Source organism: Pyrus communis, chromosome 10 (assembly GCF_041283825.1).
Source record: "Pyrus communis isolate YQ-2024b chromosome 10, ASM4128382v1, whole genome shotgun sequence".
Taxonomy (NCBI): Eukaryota; Viridiplantae; Streptophyta; class Magnoliopsida; order Rosales; family Rosaceae; genus Pyrus; species Pyrus communis.
This window is the reverse complement of record NC_142574.1, coordinates 23,308,759-23,327,152: the sequence shown is the minus strand read 5'-3', so window position 1 is coordinate 23,327,152 and position 18,394 is coordinate 23,308,759. Positions and strand designations below refer to the sequence as shown.

Sequence of the window (18,394 nt, the reverse complement as noted above, 5' to 3'; positions counted from 1 at the left end):
CACGACCCGAAATTGACCCGTTAATATTATCAGGTAATAGACCTGACCCGTTATCTATTAAGGAAAATATATTTTAAATCAATAAATAATGAAAATGAAAAACATAACTTGACCCACAAAAAATAGAAAACATAATACTAAATTGGTATTACTTCAAAACATAAAATAAAAAAATAAAAAAAAAATTGTCTTTCAAGTATTACATACTCCAAAATCAGAGCGTAACGAAAAAACATCAGTACATTACTACAAAATACCAAATGTTAAAGGATATGCAAAATGAAGGGACGTGCATTTCAAGGTTGAGGAACCTTGCACGTTTATATATGTTTTCACATTTTTTAGACTTGTACAGTAATGATTATGAATTTTATTTATTTTGAACTCCCTTAAAAATACTATTCATAAGGGTTTGTATGGTTTGAAAAATTCAAATGATGATGTATCCATATTCATAGCGTAGAGGATGCGATCACGAGCTTTTGCATATTTTGTCACATTTTTTCGCATTTGTAAATTAATTATTATAATTTTTTTAATGTGTTTGGTATTTTTAAATTACTTGATACTTTTACTTTTAATGTGTTTCATAATTTTTTTAATTTCACTCTTTACCTATAGTATACTATAAAAATAAATAAATAAATAAAACAATTTTTTTACATTTATATAGAATAACAATACATATTTAATATACAATTATATACATATATACTATGGCTATTGCATTTTATTGTAAGCTTTTTGTAGTTTAAAAAATTAAAATCATCAAAATAACTTTTTCTTAACGTGTCGAAATAAGTTACCCGCGTGTCACTTTCGTGTAAACCTGTTAAGGACCTGTTATTAACAGGTTCTTCTCGTGTGACATAATAAGGATCTGATTAGTTATCATGTTGACTCGAAACCCATTATTTTCGTATCGTTTACGTGTCGTGTAAGAAATTGCCAGGTCTATATGGATCCACCCCTATATGTGTGTGTGTATATATTTGTCATATTAATTTACTACCGTTCATCCATTCATTCATGTGCTTAATTAAGTGCTTTGGTGGTAAGAGCTTGTCCAGTAAGCTGATCTGCATGCAGAAGCAGAAGCAGAAACCTGAGGTCAGAATTATCCGTGACATGGGAGTGTAGCTTTTGTTGCAAACTGCCATTTTCCTTTTTTAGGATGACGACCTTCTCATTCATTTGAGTTGAAACCTCTTCCCTTGTGGCTTCTAATCTATGCACCAAGCCACAGTACAAAATTTTTATACATGCGCCCTAAGGAGGTGGCAGCTGGTCAATAATAATTCTGATCCCACTCCCGCGGGAGCACCTGTTGTATTATTCATCCATGCATTCATTCATTGAATTTTACCTTGGATAAATTGGGTCATATACTTGATTGACCAAGTTCTATTTTGGTTTTGGTAAAACTGTCTTGTGAGGGACTAGCATAGTTGAAGTGAGGACTTAGGGTTTTCACCCCATACTATGGGCGCGTTGAGAAAATCTCATATTTTTTACTTGTTTGATTTTGTTTATTGATATGAGTGATTGTCTAGTGTTAAATTTACCATACCAAAAGCTTAAACTTTAGAGTCCAGCTAGTCTCATAGTATGTAATTGCTTAGACATAAAATTTTAAAGCACCAAACTCTGAAACTTAAAACCTAAAATCGAAGCTCTAAAGGGTTATTCTTGACAAGTCAATCATTTGGAAAAGAACGGACCTCCTGAAAAAATAATAATAATAAAATCTCTATGAGATGTTACTTGTTAGTTGATGGTAACCGAACTAGTTTTTTTCCCTAATTAACAAAGTATCTGGACTGCAGCAACTAGGATCAGTCAACAAATCCAAAATTTTGCAGTTCTTGTGGTTCAAGTTGAGGCCAGTAGTGACTGAAGGATTTAATTTGTGACAGGTGAGATTTTGGTTTGTGAAAACGATGGCCTTATTAAACCCACTTTTGACTAGTTTTCCTTTTTGTCTCATGTGATCAATGGTATGTTGTATAACGCACGGATAACACAACTGCATTCACTTCATTATAGACTTCAAGTTCAATCCTTCAGCTACAAGAAGGCACTTATCTCGTCATCTTCTTACGACCCAGTTTCGAAAATCTCGACCTAATCAGAAAATCTTACCCATCTCCGATTATATTTTTGTGCCCATCTCACTAATTATGTCCTCAATCACATAAACATGAGATAAAAACATATATATGTAGTATATTCTTCACAAGTAAGTCTTCCTCGTAACAAACACCAAACCAAACCAAAGCAGCACCAATCTTCTTCACCAAGTTGGAGGATTGGACTCTTCAGCTTGAACAACAGTAATGACTAATTAGTTTAATAAATCACGTGCGTATATATGTATGCAACATTATAAACCCTATTTTTAAGCCATATTGCTCAAGGTAACTGAATCATTAGTAATTGTCGGTAGAAAAATATACCAGAAGAGCTGTGGCAAGTGCAGTGAGTGAACCACAATGTCACAAGGCGACAACTTGCAGCATTTCCCAGGTGCGGCGTTCGGCGGAAAATATAAACATATTCAAACCCTAAAATCAAACTTTGCAATTAAAAAATTGCTAATCATACTCAGTAGCCATTAATCATCCACACTGGAAAAATATAAAACGAAAAAAGAAATGATTGCATTAAAAATATGATGAATGCTTAAAAAAAGTAGACCCCATGATATTACATAAACCATTAAAAATTGTCCCCTTAGAAACCTACACATAGACCTTCCTTGTCCCCCGTTCACATTGCTTATAAGACTCCCCCTTTATGTTTCTAAATGCCCCACTTTCCTCCTTCAACTTCATCACCGTTTCCTAGTGTGCTCGTGTGCTTAATTTTCATTATATTTTCTTTTTTCTCTCACCATTTCTCTCTCTCTCTCTCTCTCTCCCTCCCTCCCCCTCCTCTGTGTTTGTCTGTACCAAAAATGGCTTCTGGGGGTGCTGGCAGCGCTGGTATTGGCACTGGATCTCCTTGTGGGGCATGCAAGTTTCTGAGGAGAAAGTGTGCACCTGATTGCATATTTGCACCTTATTTTTGCTCCGAGCAAGGACCTGCTCGTTTTGCTGCCATTCACAAAGTGTTTGGCGCCAGCAATGTGTCCAAGTTGTTGTTGCATGTTCCTGTTCATGATCGTTGTGAAGCTGTTGTCACAATTGCGTACGAAGCTCAAGCAAGAATTCGAGACCCCGTTTATGGATGCGTGGGTCACATTTTTGCCTTGCAACAACAGGTAACCCTTCTCTTTTTTTTTTCTGTAGAATATTAAGCTAACCCTTTTGTTTTTAGGTTGAATTAGCCAACCCTTCTACTTTTTTTTTTGTTACACTGGAGGAATTCGAACTTAGCTAACTCGTAAATCCTTTTCTATTTTTGTCGACTTAAGCAAACCCTTTTCATCTTAGGTTGAATTAAGCCAACCCTTTTGGTTTTAGGCTGAAATAAGAAAAACACTTTTGGTTTTTGGATGGAATACGTGGTTTTAGGTTGAAATAAGCCAACCCATTTGTTGTTAGGTTGAATTAAGAAAACTCCTTTCATATCATTGTCTAAAAGTTAGTCTTAATTTTTCGTTCATATGTAGGTGGCATGTTTGCAAGCACAATTGATGCAAGCAAAGGCTCAACTGGCTCACCAAAGCCTTGTTGATTCAAGGAACATGGAGAGTACTCAATGGCAGGGGAATGGGATTGGGAATGGATCAGTCACAAGCTTTCCGAGTTATACGAGTTACATGAATCCTATTTCACCTCAGAGCTCTCTGGACTCCATTGACCCCAACAGTGATATTGCCATGAATATGCAGGAGATTCAAAGCAGCAGAGAGGAGTTCTCGTACCAAGTTTGTTCTAAGAAGAGACCATATAATGGTAACTTGGGGGATCTTCAAGCTTTGGCCCTCAGAATGATGAGAAACTGATCGATCCCTACACATCATGTTTTGTTTCAAGGATATAACGGTGGCCTTTCAGATGTTTCTGTGACCAAAGATGTATATACTGAGCCTCTTTTTTTTTTTTTTTCTTTCAAGAAAAAGAAATTAGCACCATTAATCATATAATCTCTCTCTCCCTCTCTCTCTCTCTCTCTGTTGCACTAAAAATACTAATGCAGGTGCATAAATTACTATTGGCTAATCTAAGTAATCAACCTTAATCTTATGAAGATAATGTAGTTTTTACTGAGAGACAATAATAGAATACACCACATTGAGGCAAATTAATCTTGAAATCTGAGTCATCTTGAATTGTTAATTACATCTTTCACTTATCAAATTCAACAATGATACACGTTTGGCCCGGTTTACAAGTTTAGCGATGGGGCATTTTTTGCCACCTTCAAGAAAAAAGTTCAACTATTGTCCTTCCCCTCCATTAATCTCCATTTAAAACAAAAGATGATACTTTTGGACACTCTAGCATTCAAATATCTAATGTAATTAACCTATTTTTCATGGATTTAGCTAAGATTCAAGCACTCTTGGTTTTGCCCCATTATTAAATAACATGAAATTATATATATGTTCGAACTTTAACTTGAGGTTGCCTCTAGAAACAAATGGTGTCTATTATGGTATTTGGATTGACATGCAAAGGCATGTATAGCATGGTTAAAGGAGAACATCTACACCTTTAATATTCCTGGAAATCCCATGAATAGTTTAATCTTTTCCTTATTAACAAATATTGTTGGTCCAGCTGTCCTTGATAGTCATCACCAAATAACAAAATTAAAGCAATAAATCATCCATGCTAACCATGTTTCTAATTCTATAACTAATATAAATAAATTTACCAACTTAATTGAGCAGCTTTCTTTATAAGGAAGTATACTCCTAGCTAGCAAAACTAGAAGGTATTTCACTGGGATATACATCCCCTGGGAGCTAGGGTTTGACATGATGAGTTTGATTTGGAATCTGTCGTCTCCCTAATGGTGTGATTAATTAGGGGGAGATCAAGAGAATGTTATCATTGTAATTAAAGGGCAAACACACTAAAGAGTACTTAATGGCCTCACTTTGCTAGCTTGAGGTTTTTGTTCTAATAAGTAGGTTCACCTAACATTAGTACTCTAATCCAAATTTAATATTCTCGTACCTATGATTTTGTATTCCTATATATAGACAAAGTGTCCCCTTGATTGAATGCACAAACCTAAATCATTAGTTAGTACCTCAGCAACTTTAGTTTTGTCAAACCAATTAACCAAATTGTTTCTCCAAAATCTATAATTACAAAGAAGATTATGACATATTAATCTAATTTTAAACAAGATATTAGAAGCAACAAAAAAAGGGGTTCATGGGAAAGAATAAATAATGGTAGTGAAGTCACATTAACTGAATAATTAATCTTGTTTCTTCGGGCCCATAACTGTGGCGTAGACACGAAATTTGTAGTCAGTCCAGTCAAGCGGCCTGTAACCACTTTGTTACTCCTTTGCATCTTTGGCATTAAACAATTGCATTGTGGAAAAATAATAGAAAATGCACGCACCTGCAAAACAGTTGCACTTAGAAAGTAAAATTACGAAAAAAAGGTGAATTGAAAAAAAAAAAAAAAAAAAAAAAAAAAAAAAAAGACATGAAGAATTGAACTTTGATAGAAAATGTATAGAAAACTAAGAGCTTCAAAAGTAGTTTAGCCTCTCTTCCTTGCCATAGTCTTTTTCTTGAAAGAAGAAGAGATGAAGAAATGTTTTGTTGTAAATCTTTGGATTTTTACAAATGGTTCGCAAACACCAAGTTTTCATTTTATTTTTCCTCATAATTTGTAACAAAAAAAAATCGACAATGCTCCAATGACTTATGATCATCGACATAACCACCATCAACGGTGTCAGATCGGTGTCAGATTTGGCCAGAAAAACTAGCATTATGGCACATCTGAATATAGTGTCATGACCTAAATTTGCTGTTTTTAATGCTTTAACAAGTAGTTCTTGTTTAAGAAGGTAATTTCTCATCGAAACTTGACAAAATAAAGGAACACTTATATTAAATAGTTTTTGTTATTTGCATTCAGACCTTTTGTGATATAATTCAACACATGTTGAACTGTGTGCATATGATTAAATTGAGACAACATTTGTGTATTAGTATTAGGTCACAAACTCAATTTTGAAAGCTTTAAGAGTATGTTCAAAGGAGATGTCAAAAAATCCACATCAGCAATAACGGTATTAAAAAAAAAAAAAAAAAAACAGCACTAGTGTTTTCCAACCGAAATGTCAATTCCTATGTTGCATGACATGGAATGGCAACTGATGGAGTTACTGTCAAATTTGACAGCAGCTTCAAATCTATATTTAGTGGATAATAAATGCTGTATAATTTTTGTTATTATCTTTTGTTTTAAAATACTAATTACAATTATGAAAACTAAATAATGTAATTAATAATAGTTTAAATTTGACATATCGGTTAGAGAATAAAATTTACAAAAAAAATTCAATGTGCCCCTTAAATCTTCAAATTTAAATTTTGCATTTAAAATTTGACATCTCCTTGTTACTTAGTACTGCGGTCTAGTGGTATTCATCTTCATTTGTAAATGAGAGGTCTTAGGTTCGATTTACGGCAAAAGCGAATTTGAACCACATTATTACTATCCCATTGTGAGGCTAAGATAACAGTGAGTCGCCAACATAATTTTGAAATCTACAGTTCTTAGAGTAGTCTTATTCAAGGTTAATATGTTGATAACCATTATAATATTCGGATTTAAAATGAGAATATTTTCAATAGATGGAATTGAGTAGGTAAAAAAAATAAATAAAGAAACTTGGAAGGTTGTAATTGTGAACTGAGGAAAAGCACGAGGGGACATTGCCTCTAGGGTTTAAAAATACCAAAATTTGACTGTTGACTATGGATGCACACACGTGCAATGTGAGCCATCCGATCTTAGGGATCAGTGATAGAGAGGTTGGGGCTCCTTATAATTCTTTACAAGTTTGAAGTGCGTGTCGCTCTGCTTAAAATAATGCATTATTAACTTGACATAACCGAAGTTTTATGATAAAGAAAAAGATGGAAAAGAAGAAGTTTGGCCGCAGAAGAACGCTAATAGGATTTAATTAGATTATTGAGCTTTGTGCTGAGTTGCGTCTCACGCAAAAATGGACAATTTTTGTTGCGTACTTTTAGAGGGTTTTGTTTGAACTTTTAAAGTTACTTTTGTATAGACCACTAAAGTTAAAGATATAATGTGCATGATGGATTTTTCTTCTCATTGTAAATAAATGAGTCAAACAATCAACATAATGTGCATGATTGATTGTCCTTTCATTGTAAATAAATGAACCAAACGCATCAACATGTTTATTTTATTTCATAATCCTTTTATGTGTTAACCAAGTATCTCAGGTTTTATGAGAGAGAGAGAGAGAGAATTGTAGACAGAGAAATAGGGGGGAGAATATGATTGAATTGATATCTTGCTTAATAAGGAAGCAATTACAAGATAGAGTATTTATAGTCATAGTTAACTGACTCTTCTAACAAATATAACAGATAAGCTAATCTGTTTACATGTGGTATCATCTCTACCTTACAATCTTATACTTCTAACATCCCCCCTCAATCTCATGCTTGGAGCTGCCAAGCATTAGATTGTTACAATGAACCTTCAACAAAGGAGTACTGAATCCTTTTGAGAATATCAGTAAATTGTTCTTGAGAAAAGACAAACTGAACAAGTAATTTCTTCTTGGCAACCCTCTCTCGAACAAAGTGAACATCTATCTCAATATGCTTAGTTCGTTGATGCTGAACTGGATTGAAGGATAAGGCAATTGTTGAAAGATTATCACAAAACAACACAGGGGAAGAACTAATGGAAACCTACAAAAATGCCAGAATTTATTGTATCTAGTCTAATTTAGCAGTTGTTGAAGACATGCCCGATATTCACCTTCAGTAGATGATCGAGAAACGGTTTGTTGTTTCTTAGATGACCAATAGATGGGATTGGTACCTAAGAAGACAACTAAACCGGTTGTAGACCTCTTATCATTAGGATCTCCAGCCCAGTTAGCATCACTAAAAGCTTTTAGATTCAAATCACCCTTGGAATATTTTAACCCCAGATGCATAGTCCCTTTTAAGTATCTTAAGATCCTCTTCACAACTGTAAAATGAGAATTCATTGGTTCTTGCATAAACTGGCACACCTGATGAACAAAAAAGGCAATATCGGGCCTAGTGAATGTAAGGTACTGAAGAGCCACTACTATTCTCCTATACATGGTTGGATTGTTATAGGGTTGACCATCATTCTTCAAAACCCGATTATAAGGAAGACATGGAGTATCACAAGCTTTAGAGTCAATCATTTCTGTTTTATGCAACAGATCTTGTATGTATTTAGTCTGGGATAAGAACAGACCATTTGTATGTCTAGTAATTTGAGTCCCCAGAAAAAAATGTAAAGGCCCCAAATCCTTGATATCAAACTCAGTTGTTAGAGAGTGAATGACCTGTGTAATTACTACAGAATTGCTCCCTGTGATGATTATATCATCAACATATAACAATAAAATCACAACAGATTCACCAGCTTGCTTCAAAAAGAAAAAAGAATCAGAATAGGTATTTTGAAACCCCAAAGAAGGTAGAAATGCAGTGAACCTTTCATTCCAAGGCCGAGGGGCTTATTTCAACCCATAAAGGGACTTGTGTAACTTACAAACTAGCTCAGGATGATTAGCATCTACAAACCCTAGAGGTTGAGCCATATATACCTCTTTTTGAAGAATTCCATGCAAAAGAGCATTTTTGACATCAAGTTGTCTAAGTGGCCAATCAAATTGAGCTGCCAATGCAAAAATTAACCTCACAGTAGTAGGCTTTACCATAGGACTGAAGATTTCTCCATAGTCTAAACTAGGTTCTTGGCAAAACCCTTTTGCTACCAACCGAGCTTTATGGTGAGCTATAGATCCATCGGAGTGCTTTTTGATCTTGAATACCCATTTGCAGCCCACTAAGTTCTTTTGTGGTGGTAAAGAAACCAAACTCCATGTCCCTTGTTTATACAATGCATCTAGTTCTTTTTTTATAGCATTTAACCAAACTGGAACCTTGAGTGCAAACTTGTAAGTAGCAAGTTCCACCAAAGAGAGATCAACATTTGTAGATTCATCAAATGTTGTCAAGAGTGCCTTCTTTTTAACAATTCCACTTTTACTCCTTGTTTGCATAGGATGTAAATTTAGTGGAGGTATTGTCAACACAACTTGAAGACTATCAGGATTGAAATCAAGTTCCACAGGGATTTTAGGATAGGAATTTGCAGCCGCAGTAATGGACTGAGATACAGGATTTGGGGTTACTCTTATGAGGGTATTGATGGAGTTGGAGTGGAAACAAGATGTTGTAATGGTGTAGCAACATGACTATGAGATGATAATCTTGGTGACACAGGTATAAAAGATGTATGCGATGATGAATGAGATGGGAATGTAACTAATTCATTAAGACTATTATTGACAGGTAATGGATATGTAAAAATAGCTGCTGTAGAGGACTGTGTATGTGTTTTATGTGAAGAATTAGCTGCTGTCAATAAGGCTGAATGAAACTCTTGTTCATCAAAGATCACATGTCTTGAAATGTATAACCTTTGACTTAACACCTCATAACAGATATACCCTTTATATTTGGAAGCATACCCAAGAAAAACACATTTGGTTGTTTTTTGTTGCAATTTGGTATTGTTGTAAGGCTTAAGAAGAGGATAATAGGTACACCCAAAAACCCGTAAGTGTGAAATTAAAGGTAACTCCCCACACAAAAGCTCAAAAGGTGACTTATTCTGCAAAATTGCAGAAGGCGTCCTATTTATGAGATAATTGGCAGTTTGACAACCAAAGGACCAAAATTGGGGTGGCAACTGAGCATTTTGAAGATGGGTAATTGTGGTTTCTACCAAGTGTTTATGTTTCCTCTCTACTAACCCGTTTTTCTCATGGGTATAAGGACAAGATATTTGATGGGAAATTCCTTTTTCTTTAAGAAACCTTTGAAACCAGTTACTAAGGTATTCCCCATCCCCATCACTTTGCAACATTTGAAATGAAACTGAGAATTGATTCAACACAAATGAATAAAGACCAACAAACTTGTCAAACAAATATGATTTATTAATGAGAGGAAACATCCAACAATACCGAGTACATTCATCAATTATAACATAATATGTAAAACCATGGGCAAAAATACATGGTGCTGGACTCCAAATGTCACTATGAACAACTTCAAAAGGTTTAACAGGCTTATTGACACTACAATGAAATGGCAGTTTGCTAAACTTGTCTTCTAAGCAGCTTTGACATAACACAGGTAATGAAGATTTTGTACAAGGTACTTTAGCTTTACTAAGCATTAAAGACACAATGGGGTTTGAGGTATGACCTAGTCTACTATGCCAAATAATAGATATGACAAGCTAACCAAGGAAAGCTGTTGGTTGCAGAATCGATTTCTGAGTTGCAAGATGATGATTGGCAAGTGAAGGTATTGGATATAGCCCATTACTGCAAATTCTTTTAAACAGTATCCTTAATGTGGCCTTGTCCTGTATCAAAAATTATATGCATCAAATATTAGCCAACAGTTGTTGTCTAGACAGATTCTATGCACAAATAACAAGTTTTGAGACACTTGAGGCACATATAGTATAAAATTCAGCTTAATGGGATGAACATGAGGTTTGAGAATTGTACTCGCAATATGAGATACTCCCAGACCTTCACCATTAGCAGTTTGCACTGTTTCAGAAGTAGGATAAGGAATGGCCAAGGTCAAGTTGTTGAAGTCAGCAGTCATATGGTTGGTTGCACCGGAGTTAGCAATCTAAACTTGAGGAGAAGCAGCTTGAGTGGAGGGCATTCCACGTGTTGACTGTGAGGGTTGAGAAAACACAGTGTTCATTGCTTGCATAGAGTATTGTGGAGTACATGAATTATTAGACATGCCAAATTGTTGTTGAGCAATATGATTATATCTACCACAAATGTAACACTTAGGCTTATACCTGAACGGATTAGGACATAAACATGTAGTGTGCCCCTTCTTGATAGCACAGTTGAAAAGTATTATAAGGATCAAGATAACCACCATAAGATTGCTGAAGTGCATGACCAAGAACACCTGGACTTGGAGTTGGAAGCACTCGAGTTTGAGTGTGATATGACTGCCTTGGCATGTTAAACCTGTTTCCTTGATTGAACTTGCCCTTTCCTTTGTATTTATTGTTGTACTGCCTAAAACCATAGTTGGATTGCCCAGAATTAGGAGAATTGGCAGATGATTGATCATTAGAACCCCTGTCAGTAGTAGGAGCATTGGTAGCCAACATTGCAGACAATATCTGAGCATTAGTACTTGCTTCAACAATTGCTTCTTCTGCAAGCAATTGAGATCGAAATTCCTTCAACGAGATCTTCATCCTCAAAAAGCACTCATGCAGCAGAGAGATAATCTCAAGCCTCTTTGATTCTTTGCAGATATTGAGATACTGAATTGGAACATTTTTAATGTTTTTTAAATCAAACTTCATCTAAAAGATACTAGTTCTTGAAACTGTCGAAAAATTATCTTTGAGATAAGTCCAAATGTCCTGAGAACTAGTACTCCATATAGCACAAGAAACAGATACAGGTGACAGTGTAGCAGTTAGCAACTGCATAAGTGCACGATTGTGCATTTTCCACACTTTATATTCATCATTTTCAACATTAGCAGATGAGTTACCAAAACTAACTTCAGATGCAACAGAATCAAAAGATACAAAACAAGGAGGGCATGGGGATGAACCATCAACAAACCCCATAATTCCATGTCCCTCCATCATTAATTCCATTTGAAAATGCCAATTAAGGTAATTAGATTCATCCAATTTGATATTCACAGAATTTGACACAGAGGAAATCAACCCAGTAATTGGAGATTGCAAAATCTGAAGTTGAGAAGCAGTTACCATGGTTGTATACGAAGAATCTGAGTGAAAAAATACCTTTCTGTGGCTTAGAAAAAAAAGCAAACATCTGGTGTGCAAACGAAAAACACCCAGAAAACAAGAATCTTGACTTGATGTAGAAACCCTAGAATCTTGAACACCAAGAAAAATCACCAAGAGAAGAGACAATTCAGCTCCAGAGTAGTAGACGAAGAATTGTAGAATGCGGAAGCAATGAAGGATCGAATCTTTATGCGTGAGCAACAATGGCGATGGATACCATATTAACCAAGTATCTCAGGTTCTATGAATGTTGAGAGAGAGAGAGAGAGAGAGAGAGAGAGAGAGAGAGAATTGTAGACAGAGAAATAGGAGGGAGAATATAATTGAATTGATATCTTGCTTAATAAGGAAGCTATTACAAGATAGAGTATTTATAGTCATAATTAACCGACTCTTCTAACAAATATAACAGACAAGCTAATCTGCTTACATGTGGCACCATCTCAGCCTTACAATCTTATACTTCTAACATTATGTAGTTTTGCAATGATTTTGTTGTAACAAAACTTGTTGTGGTCACATGTAAAATTTGGTTAAAATGATGTATCTAAACGCATAAATGCATAATAGTATATGTTTTGATAAACACTTATTCTCTTCTTATAATTATTTATTTTTCACATAAACGATATTGAAAGAGAAGATAACCGAACATAAGACTTTGTGTGTACAAATAAATGTTTTTAACCACTTGAGCTTAAATTTTACTCACCATTTTTAGCCTAAGGAAAACAGCTACAGTTGGATTAGTCCTTGAACTAACAAAGAATTCCTTTGTATATTTTGACTTGTGGTGTCATTCACACATTTTTTTTTTTTTTTACCTCTTACTCTCTGTTAATTTCTATTTTTTTTTTTTTTTATCATTTTCAATTTATCCAATACAATGACAGAAAATTAAGAAGTGTGTGAAAAGTAAAAAAAGTGTGGATGCTATCACCCTACTTTGACAAGTAGTTTGCCTCCTTTAAATCTTTTATTTATTTTTCCTCAAATTGGTTAGATGAACCTGAATAGATTCCATGGGTCTTTGGGCTTTTACCATGACTCACTTAGGGGTTGCCCACAGAGTTGGGTCTATATACTAATTCATGGGTTTGGTCCAAGTTAATTGGGAGTTTTAACTTTTAACTGAGGACTAGTTTGCCGTTTAATTTGTTTCACCTTCGGCTTCTTCAAAGGGAAAACTATTGTGATATTAATTATAGCACATGTGTAATTGTGTTAACTACTAGTACATTGTATTTAGGATATTAAAAGATCTTATCTTTTATGATTGTATTACTAGCAAGGTAAGGAATCCTATCATGTTTACTATATATATAAAGGCACTAGGCATAAGAAATAACACACACATAATTCCTCAAGCCTTTCTCCATCTCTTTATCTGCCACACTCTCTCTTCCTTTAGTATATTAGGGCATAACACGTTATCAGTACGCTTTTGTTGTTGTGCTAAGGAATCAAAGGAATCAAAGGTTTTTTGCTACAAATCCGTTCATCGCAATCCAGGTTCTTTTAAAACATAGTATGGTATAAAAGTTAAGATTTTGAGATCTGACCATGGGCGAGAATAGTTCACCATCTAAATTGTCGATATTTTTTTCAGCTTGATTGCATGCAACATTCACCATTAACTATGAACTCTAATTTTCGATTACCGAATTATATATTTACTCAAAGTATTGTTTGCAATTATATTCTTTTACTGTTATTATAGTTGTGGTGAATTGCATTTGTGTGAATAAGCAAAGAAAAAAAAAAAAAAAAAGATCCTAATTGTGTAAGCGGTGCCTGAAGCCACGCCACGTCGAGCCGCGCGGCCGTACCACGCTCCAGCAGCTCAAAAAGTGCCGATGAGCAGCTCCAAGCCGAGCCGAGCTGCTGTTTTTAATATAAAAAAATAGTGTACTATCCACACATCCCTTGTTCTAATTTATATCCTATGATTTTCTTCAATTCATCTCATCCGACGACTGAAAATTAATAAAAATGTGTGTGAGAAGTAAAAAAAAGATAAGTGGATATCACACCCGTAAAAGAAAAAACAAAATGGCCAAAAAGACGTCATTTGTGTCGTCTTTCCCATTGGACCAAAGACGCCATCCGCGCTCGCCTCACGCCGAGCCCCTCCTGTCTTCTTTCATTGCTTTTTGGTGAAACTGCCATCCCCAACGACCTGAAGTCGTCACCGGTGACACCCCAGTCATCCCCGACGACTTACACTGAAAAATCATGATGATTTTTTGCTAGATTTGGTTTGACTTCAGAAAAACATCTCGACTCCATTTCGATCTTGTCATTGCCATCCCCTGCCCAGTTAGCATTACTAAATGATTTTACAGTCAAATCTCATCTGGAATAAGATATGCCAAAGTGTATAGTAAGCTTCAAGTATCTCAAGATCCATTTAACCGCAGTAAAATGAGAAATCATAGGATCTTGCATCAACTAGCAAACTTGGACTAAGAAAGTTACGTTAGGTCTAGTAAAGGTAAGATACTATAGAGCTCCTACAACACTCTTGTAAAAAGAAGCATTATTAAATGGTTGACCATGTTAATCTAAAGAGAGAAATGTGTATAACAGTCTAGAGAGAGAAGCTTTAGAAAACAGAGAAAGAATCGAAGTGAGAGAAACTCTAATCTTGATATTTCTTAGTGAAGAAGTTAATAAAAAAAATGAGAGCCATAAGGCTATCTATTGCATTGCTGGGAACATACCACCTCACTAGTGTACGCGATTATTTCTTTTTAACTGTAATGGTTCTCGGGGTTGAGCAAGACAATAATAGCAAAAAACCACTTCCCTTTTTTATGGAAGGATTAGGGCACGCCTGATTAAGAAATCAATAAGCACTAGTACTATAAATAGTAAAATCAACGGAGTTTTGTAACCCATAAAATTTGGGATAATGGAATTCTGCATCACATTATGTTGGATATATACATAGCTAGGGTTCGTTTTTGGTCTGAAGATAGCTAGGGTTTTGATGATCCACATTGATCTCAGAATTAGCCATATCACATTTCTTAATTTGTTATTAATTAGGAAATATGAATGAAATGCTGGAGATATACTTGAAATCCTTTCACTAGAATATATAGATAGATAGGGTTTTGATCCACAGGATCATCATTCTGCAATTAGCAAAAAACTCATAAGCAGGCAGTTTAACTTTAGTCCCTAAAATATTTGCATTGATGAGCACAATATATACAATTATATATCAGAATCAGATAAACATGATTTTGAAAAAAGCATGCATGTATATGCAGTCTACTACAGATTCTCACACAAAAACAAGCATCACGTACGCTTGACAAAATAGTAGTTTAAATTGCAGGTGTTAGGAAGATACAAATATCAATTGAGTTCTAATTAAGGTTTCCACTTTGATCAAATGTGGTATTCAGATATCTATGTTTGCATGTTTTTCAAGAAATCATGAAACAAAATCTGGGAAAGATAAAATTTTTGGAAGAAGGAAATAATTAAACAAAAGGGGCTGGAAGACCAGAGTTGGGAGAAAATTTTCAGGGTTTCCTCCCAAGTTCCAATGACAGGGAGAGGTTTTGATTTCATTGGGATCAGGGCTTTCTAAATTTGAGGTGCAATCCTCCTCATGTTAATATTACAAATATGAGACGTACAAGCTGCAGATTTAGATGTTATCCTTTCATGAATTAACTTCATCAAGTCATTCAATCATCTATTTTCTTAGAAACTATATACAAGAATGGAAACAGGTAGCTAGACAGTTGGTATAATATACATACATTCATACATAGATACATATAGATATATATATATATATATATATATATATATATATAGCAAGAGTTATATGAGGACAAAAAGGAAACTAATTCTGAACTTCATCAAGTACTTCAATCATATATTTTCAGAAAAAACCATTCAAGAAAGGAAAAAAATAGTAAAAATGGTCTAATATATAATTATATAGCAAGATAGGAAGTAAATTATATGCTTAAACATTCAGTGCGAGTAAAGAATTATGCTAGCTAGTGCAGCTACTTGCACCTAATAAATCTTCAAACATTAAATTTCTATCTGATCTTATTGTTTAAGCAAATGTATTGGAGATAGAATATTCTAGGGTCATTAGATTTGTCCATTACGCCTTCAAATCAGTATATCTTTAACTTGAGATCAAATTAAACAATAAGATAAAATAATTTGTGAAATGCAACATACTAAGTTTATATAGAAAGAGCAGTATTAACAAAGCAAAATTAGGTCAAAATTTTAGGTCTACATGAGGTTCAATAAACAAAGAAAATTAGCTCAAGCAGAATATCATGCGATCTATCCATTTCTGTCAGAGACTGACCGATCAGAGAAATGAACTTATATTATTCGACTAATATATAAAATTACACTAGCTAGCTTTAACATATATATGGTACGTAGGGTTTCCACTTGGATTAACATTTCTAGGGTTCATTATAAGTCTGAGCTTAACGATAGCAACAAATTTAAAGTGAATGCTTCAAAGTATGCATTGCTGAAATTCAAAACTGACACACAGTCATTTTAACTGATGATATATAGAACTCGTGCACCGGTATACTATCATTGCCGGTCACCTCATCATCGTGAATGCAGGTCAGTGTATCTGAAAGCCACTGGCTGAAGTTCATCAGCATCCTGAAAACCCCATTGCCTGTTGTAATTCGTTTGCATGTCAAAAGAAGACATGGAATGAGAAGTGCCCTCTTCAATGCTGCCATACGAAGACACATTTTCATCTGGGATATTCATTGAATTTTCATAACTCCCATTAACAGAGTTATATGAATTCTTCATTCCATTCTCATAGTATGATGTGGTTCCAGCATCATTGGAATTGATCAATTTTGGCAAAGGGTTTGATGAATTTTCTAACTCATGAAACCAACTATGAGCTTCTTCTGTGTGAGAAGGAGCTTTCCCATAAAATTTCTCATTAGGGTTAGCTACAGCAGAGCCATTGAGAAAGCATTGAGCTGCTTGATCCTTAAGGGAAGCTAATTGTGCTTGTAAGCTGACCACCTGAAGATTTCAAAGCAAAAGCATATATTCATCAATCAATTGGATATATAATATAACTATAAAATAATTAAACAGCATTAGGTTTTCTATTTTTACCCACAAGTTCAAGGTCAAAAGCTACAAACCTGCTGTTGGAGAGCAAAAATATGTGAAACACAACCATAAATGGGATCTTGAAGCCTCGCTTGAGCTTCATATGATATCGTCATGGCGGCTTCACAACGATCACTCACCGGAAGGTGAGCAAGCAGCTTCGACACATTGCTTGCGCCAAAAACCTTGTGGATGGCCGAGAAATGGGTAGCACCTTGTTCATGGCAGAAGTAAGGTGCAAAAATACACCCTCTCACACATTTTCTTCTCAAGAACTTGCAGGCTCCACAAGGAGAACCAGAACCAGTCATGATTTCAATTATGTTTTAATTTAGGGATTTTGGTGATTTCTGCTCTGTTGGCTTTAGCTTATCATTTGTGCTCAGCATTATTTATCACCATGTTTATAAACACTATAGGAAGAGTGGAGTTGATTATAAAATATCAATAATTAATTGCATTAGGTTCCCTTAATGGGGTACATACATCATTATTTTTTTCCCTTTTCCTTCCATCTTAAATTTGTATACACTGAGTCTCAATATTAGATTCCATTGTACCTCCTTATACGACAAAAAGAGCTACCACAAACCAAACCCCTTTCCATTCTTTTGATGAATTAATTTCGTTCTTTGTAGTTGGGTAGTAATACATGTAGAGCCACATCACCAATTATATATAACCTGCATTAAACCTATCTGCAAGAGAGCATATCTCTACATCACTAGTGATCGTATACTTCTAACAAATGTGGCTTAGTTTTTGTAATTCTCTTAAAATTTAATTTTAGTCTCATTTTTTCTCCAAAAATTTACTTTGTTCCACTTTCTTTTAGAACTCAATGTTCATTTTACATTGCCAGAATTCCGTTAAGTTCATGAAATATATGTTAAGTTTGCTCATGTACCTTTCAGGTTACTTGTGTGGTGACACGCGTGGGATAAGAATTGAGTTACATAAAAAAATGGAATAATTGAATTACAGGGAAGAAAGTGATACTAATTGAGTTCTAGAGACATTCCAAAAAATAAGCCTAACTAAAATATTATATTCATCTAATTTATCCCTCGATAAAAAGAAAGCTGGCATTGATCGGTAATATTTGGACCGCGGTGAAGGGGATGTTTACGTTCGAACTAATTAACTCTAGCCCCCGACAAAACTGTGGTCGTTAGACAAGCTCACAACAC

At 34.8% G+C, this 18,394-nt stretch overlaps 2 protein-coding genes across 2 annotated transcripts; one reads left to right on the top strand and one right to left on the bottom strand.

Moving 5' to 3' along the window:
* The first annotated feature begins 2,887 nt into the window (after positions 1-2,887).
* Positions 2,888-4,066, top strand: LOC137727627 (LOB domain-containing protein 16-like). The gene is made up of 2 exons (XM_068466451.2): positions 2,888-3,262; positions 3,614-4,066. The coding sequence occupies exons 1-2, from the start codon at positions 2,957-2,959 to the stop codon at positions 3,947-3,949; spliced, it is 642 nt and encodes a 213-aa protein (XP_068322552.1). The 5' UTR covers positions 2,888-2,956; the 3' UTR covers positions 3,950-4,066.
* Positions 4,067-16,448: 12,382 nt separating this feature from the next.
* Positions 16,449-17,551, bottom strand: LOC137728400 (LOB domain-containing protein 29-like). The gene is made up of 2 exons (XM_068467197.2): positions 17,237-17,551; positions 16,449-17,111 (listed from the first exon to the last, which is right to left on the bottom strand). Exons 1-2 carry the CDS (start codon positions 17,513-17,515, stop codon positions 16,671-16,673), a joined length of 720 nt encoding a protein of 239 aa, XP_068323298.2. The 5' UTR covers positions 17,516-17,551; the 3' UTR covers positions 16,449-16,670.
* Between the last annotated feature and the right edge of the window lie 843 nt (positions 17,552-18,394).

Excerpts from the sequence above, each read along its gene's own strand:
- LOC137727627 (XM_068466451.2), top strand. The coding sequence starts at position 2,957 with ATGGCTTCTGGGGGTGCTGGCAGCGCTGGTATTGGCACTGGATCTCCT. Across the intron at positions 3,263-3,613 it reads TTTTTGCCTTGCAACAACAG|GTGGCATGTTTGCAAGCACA; the intron begins GTAACCCTTCTC and ends GTTCATATGTAG.
- LOC137728400 (XM_068467197.2), bottom strand. The coding sequence starts at position 17,515 with ATGACTGGTTCTGGTTCTCCTTGTGGAGCCTGCAAGTTCTTGAGAAGA. Across the intron at positions 17,112-17,236 it reads TTTTTGCTCTCCAACAGCAG|GTGGTCAGCTTACAAGCACA; the intron begins GTTTGTAGCTTT and ends TGAAATCTTCAG.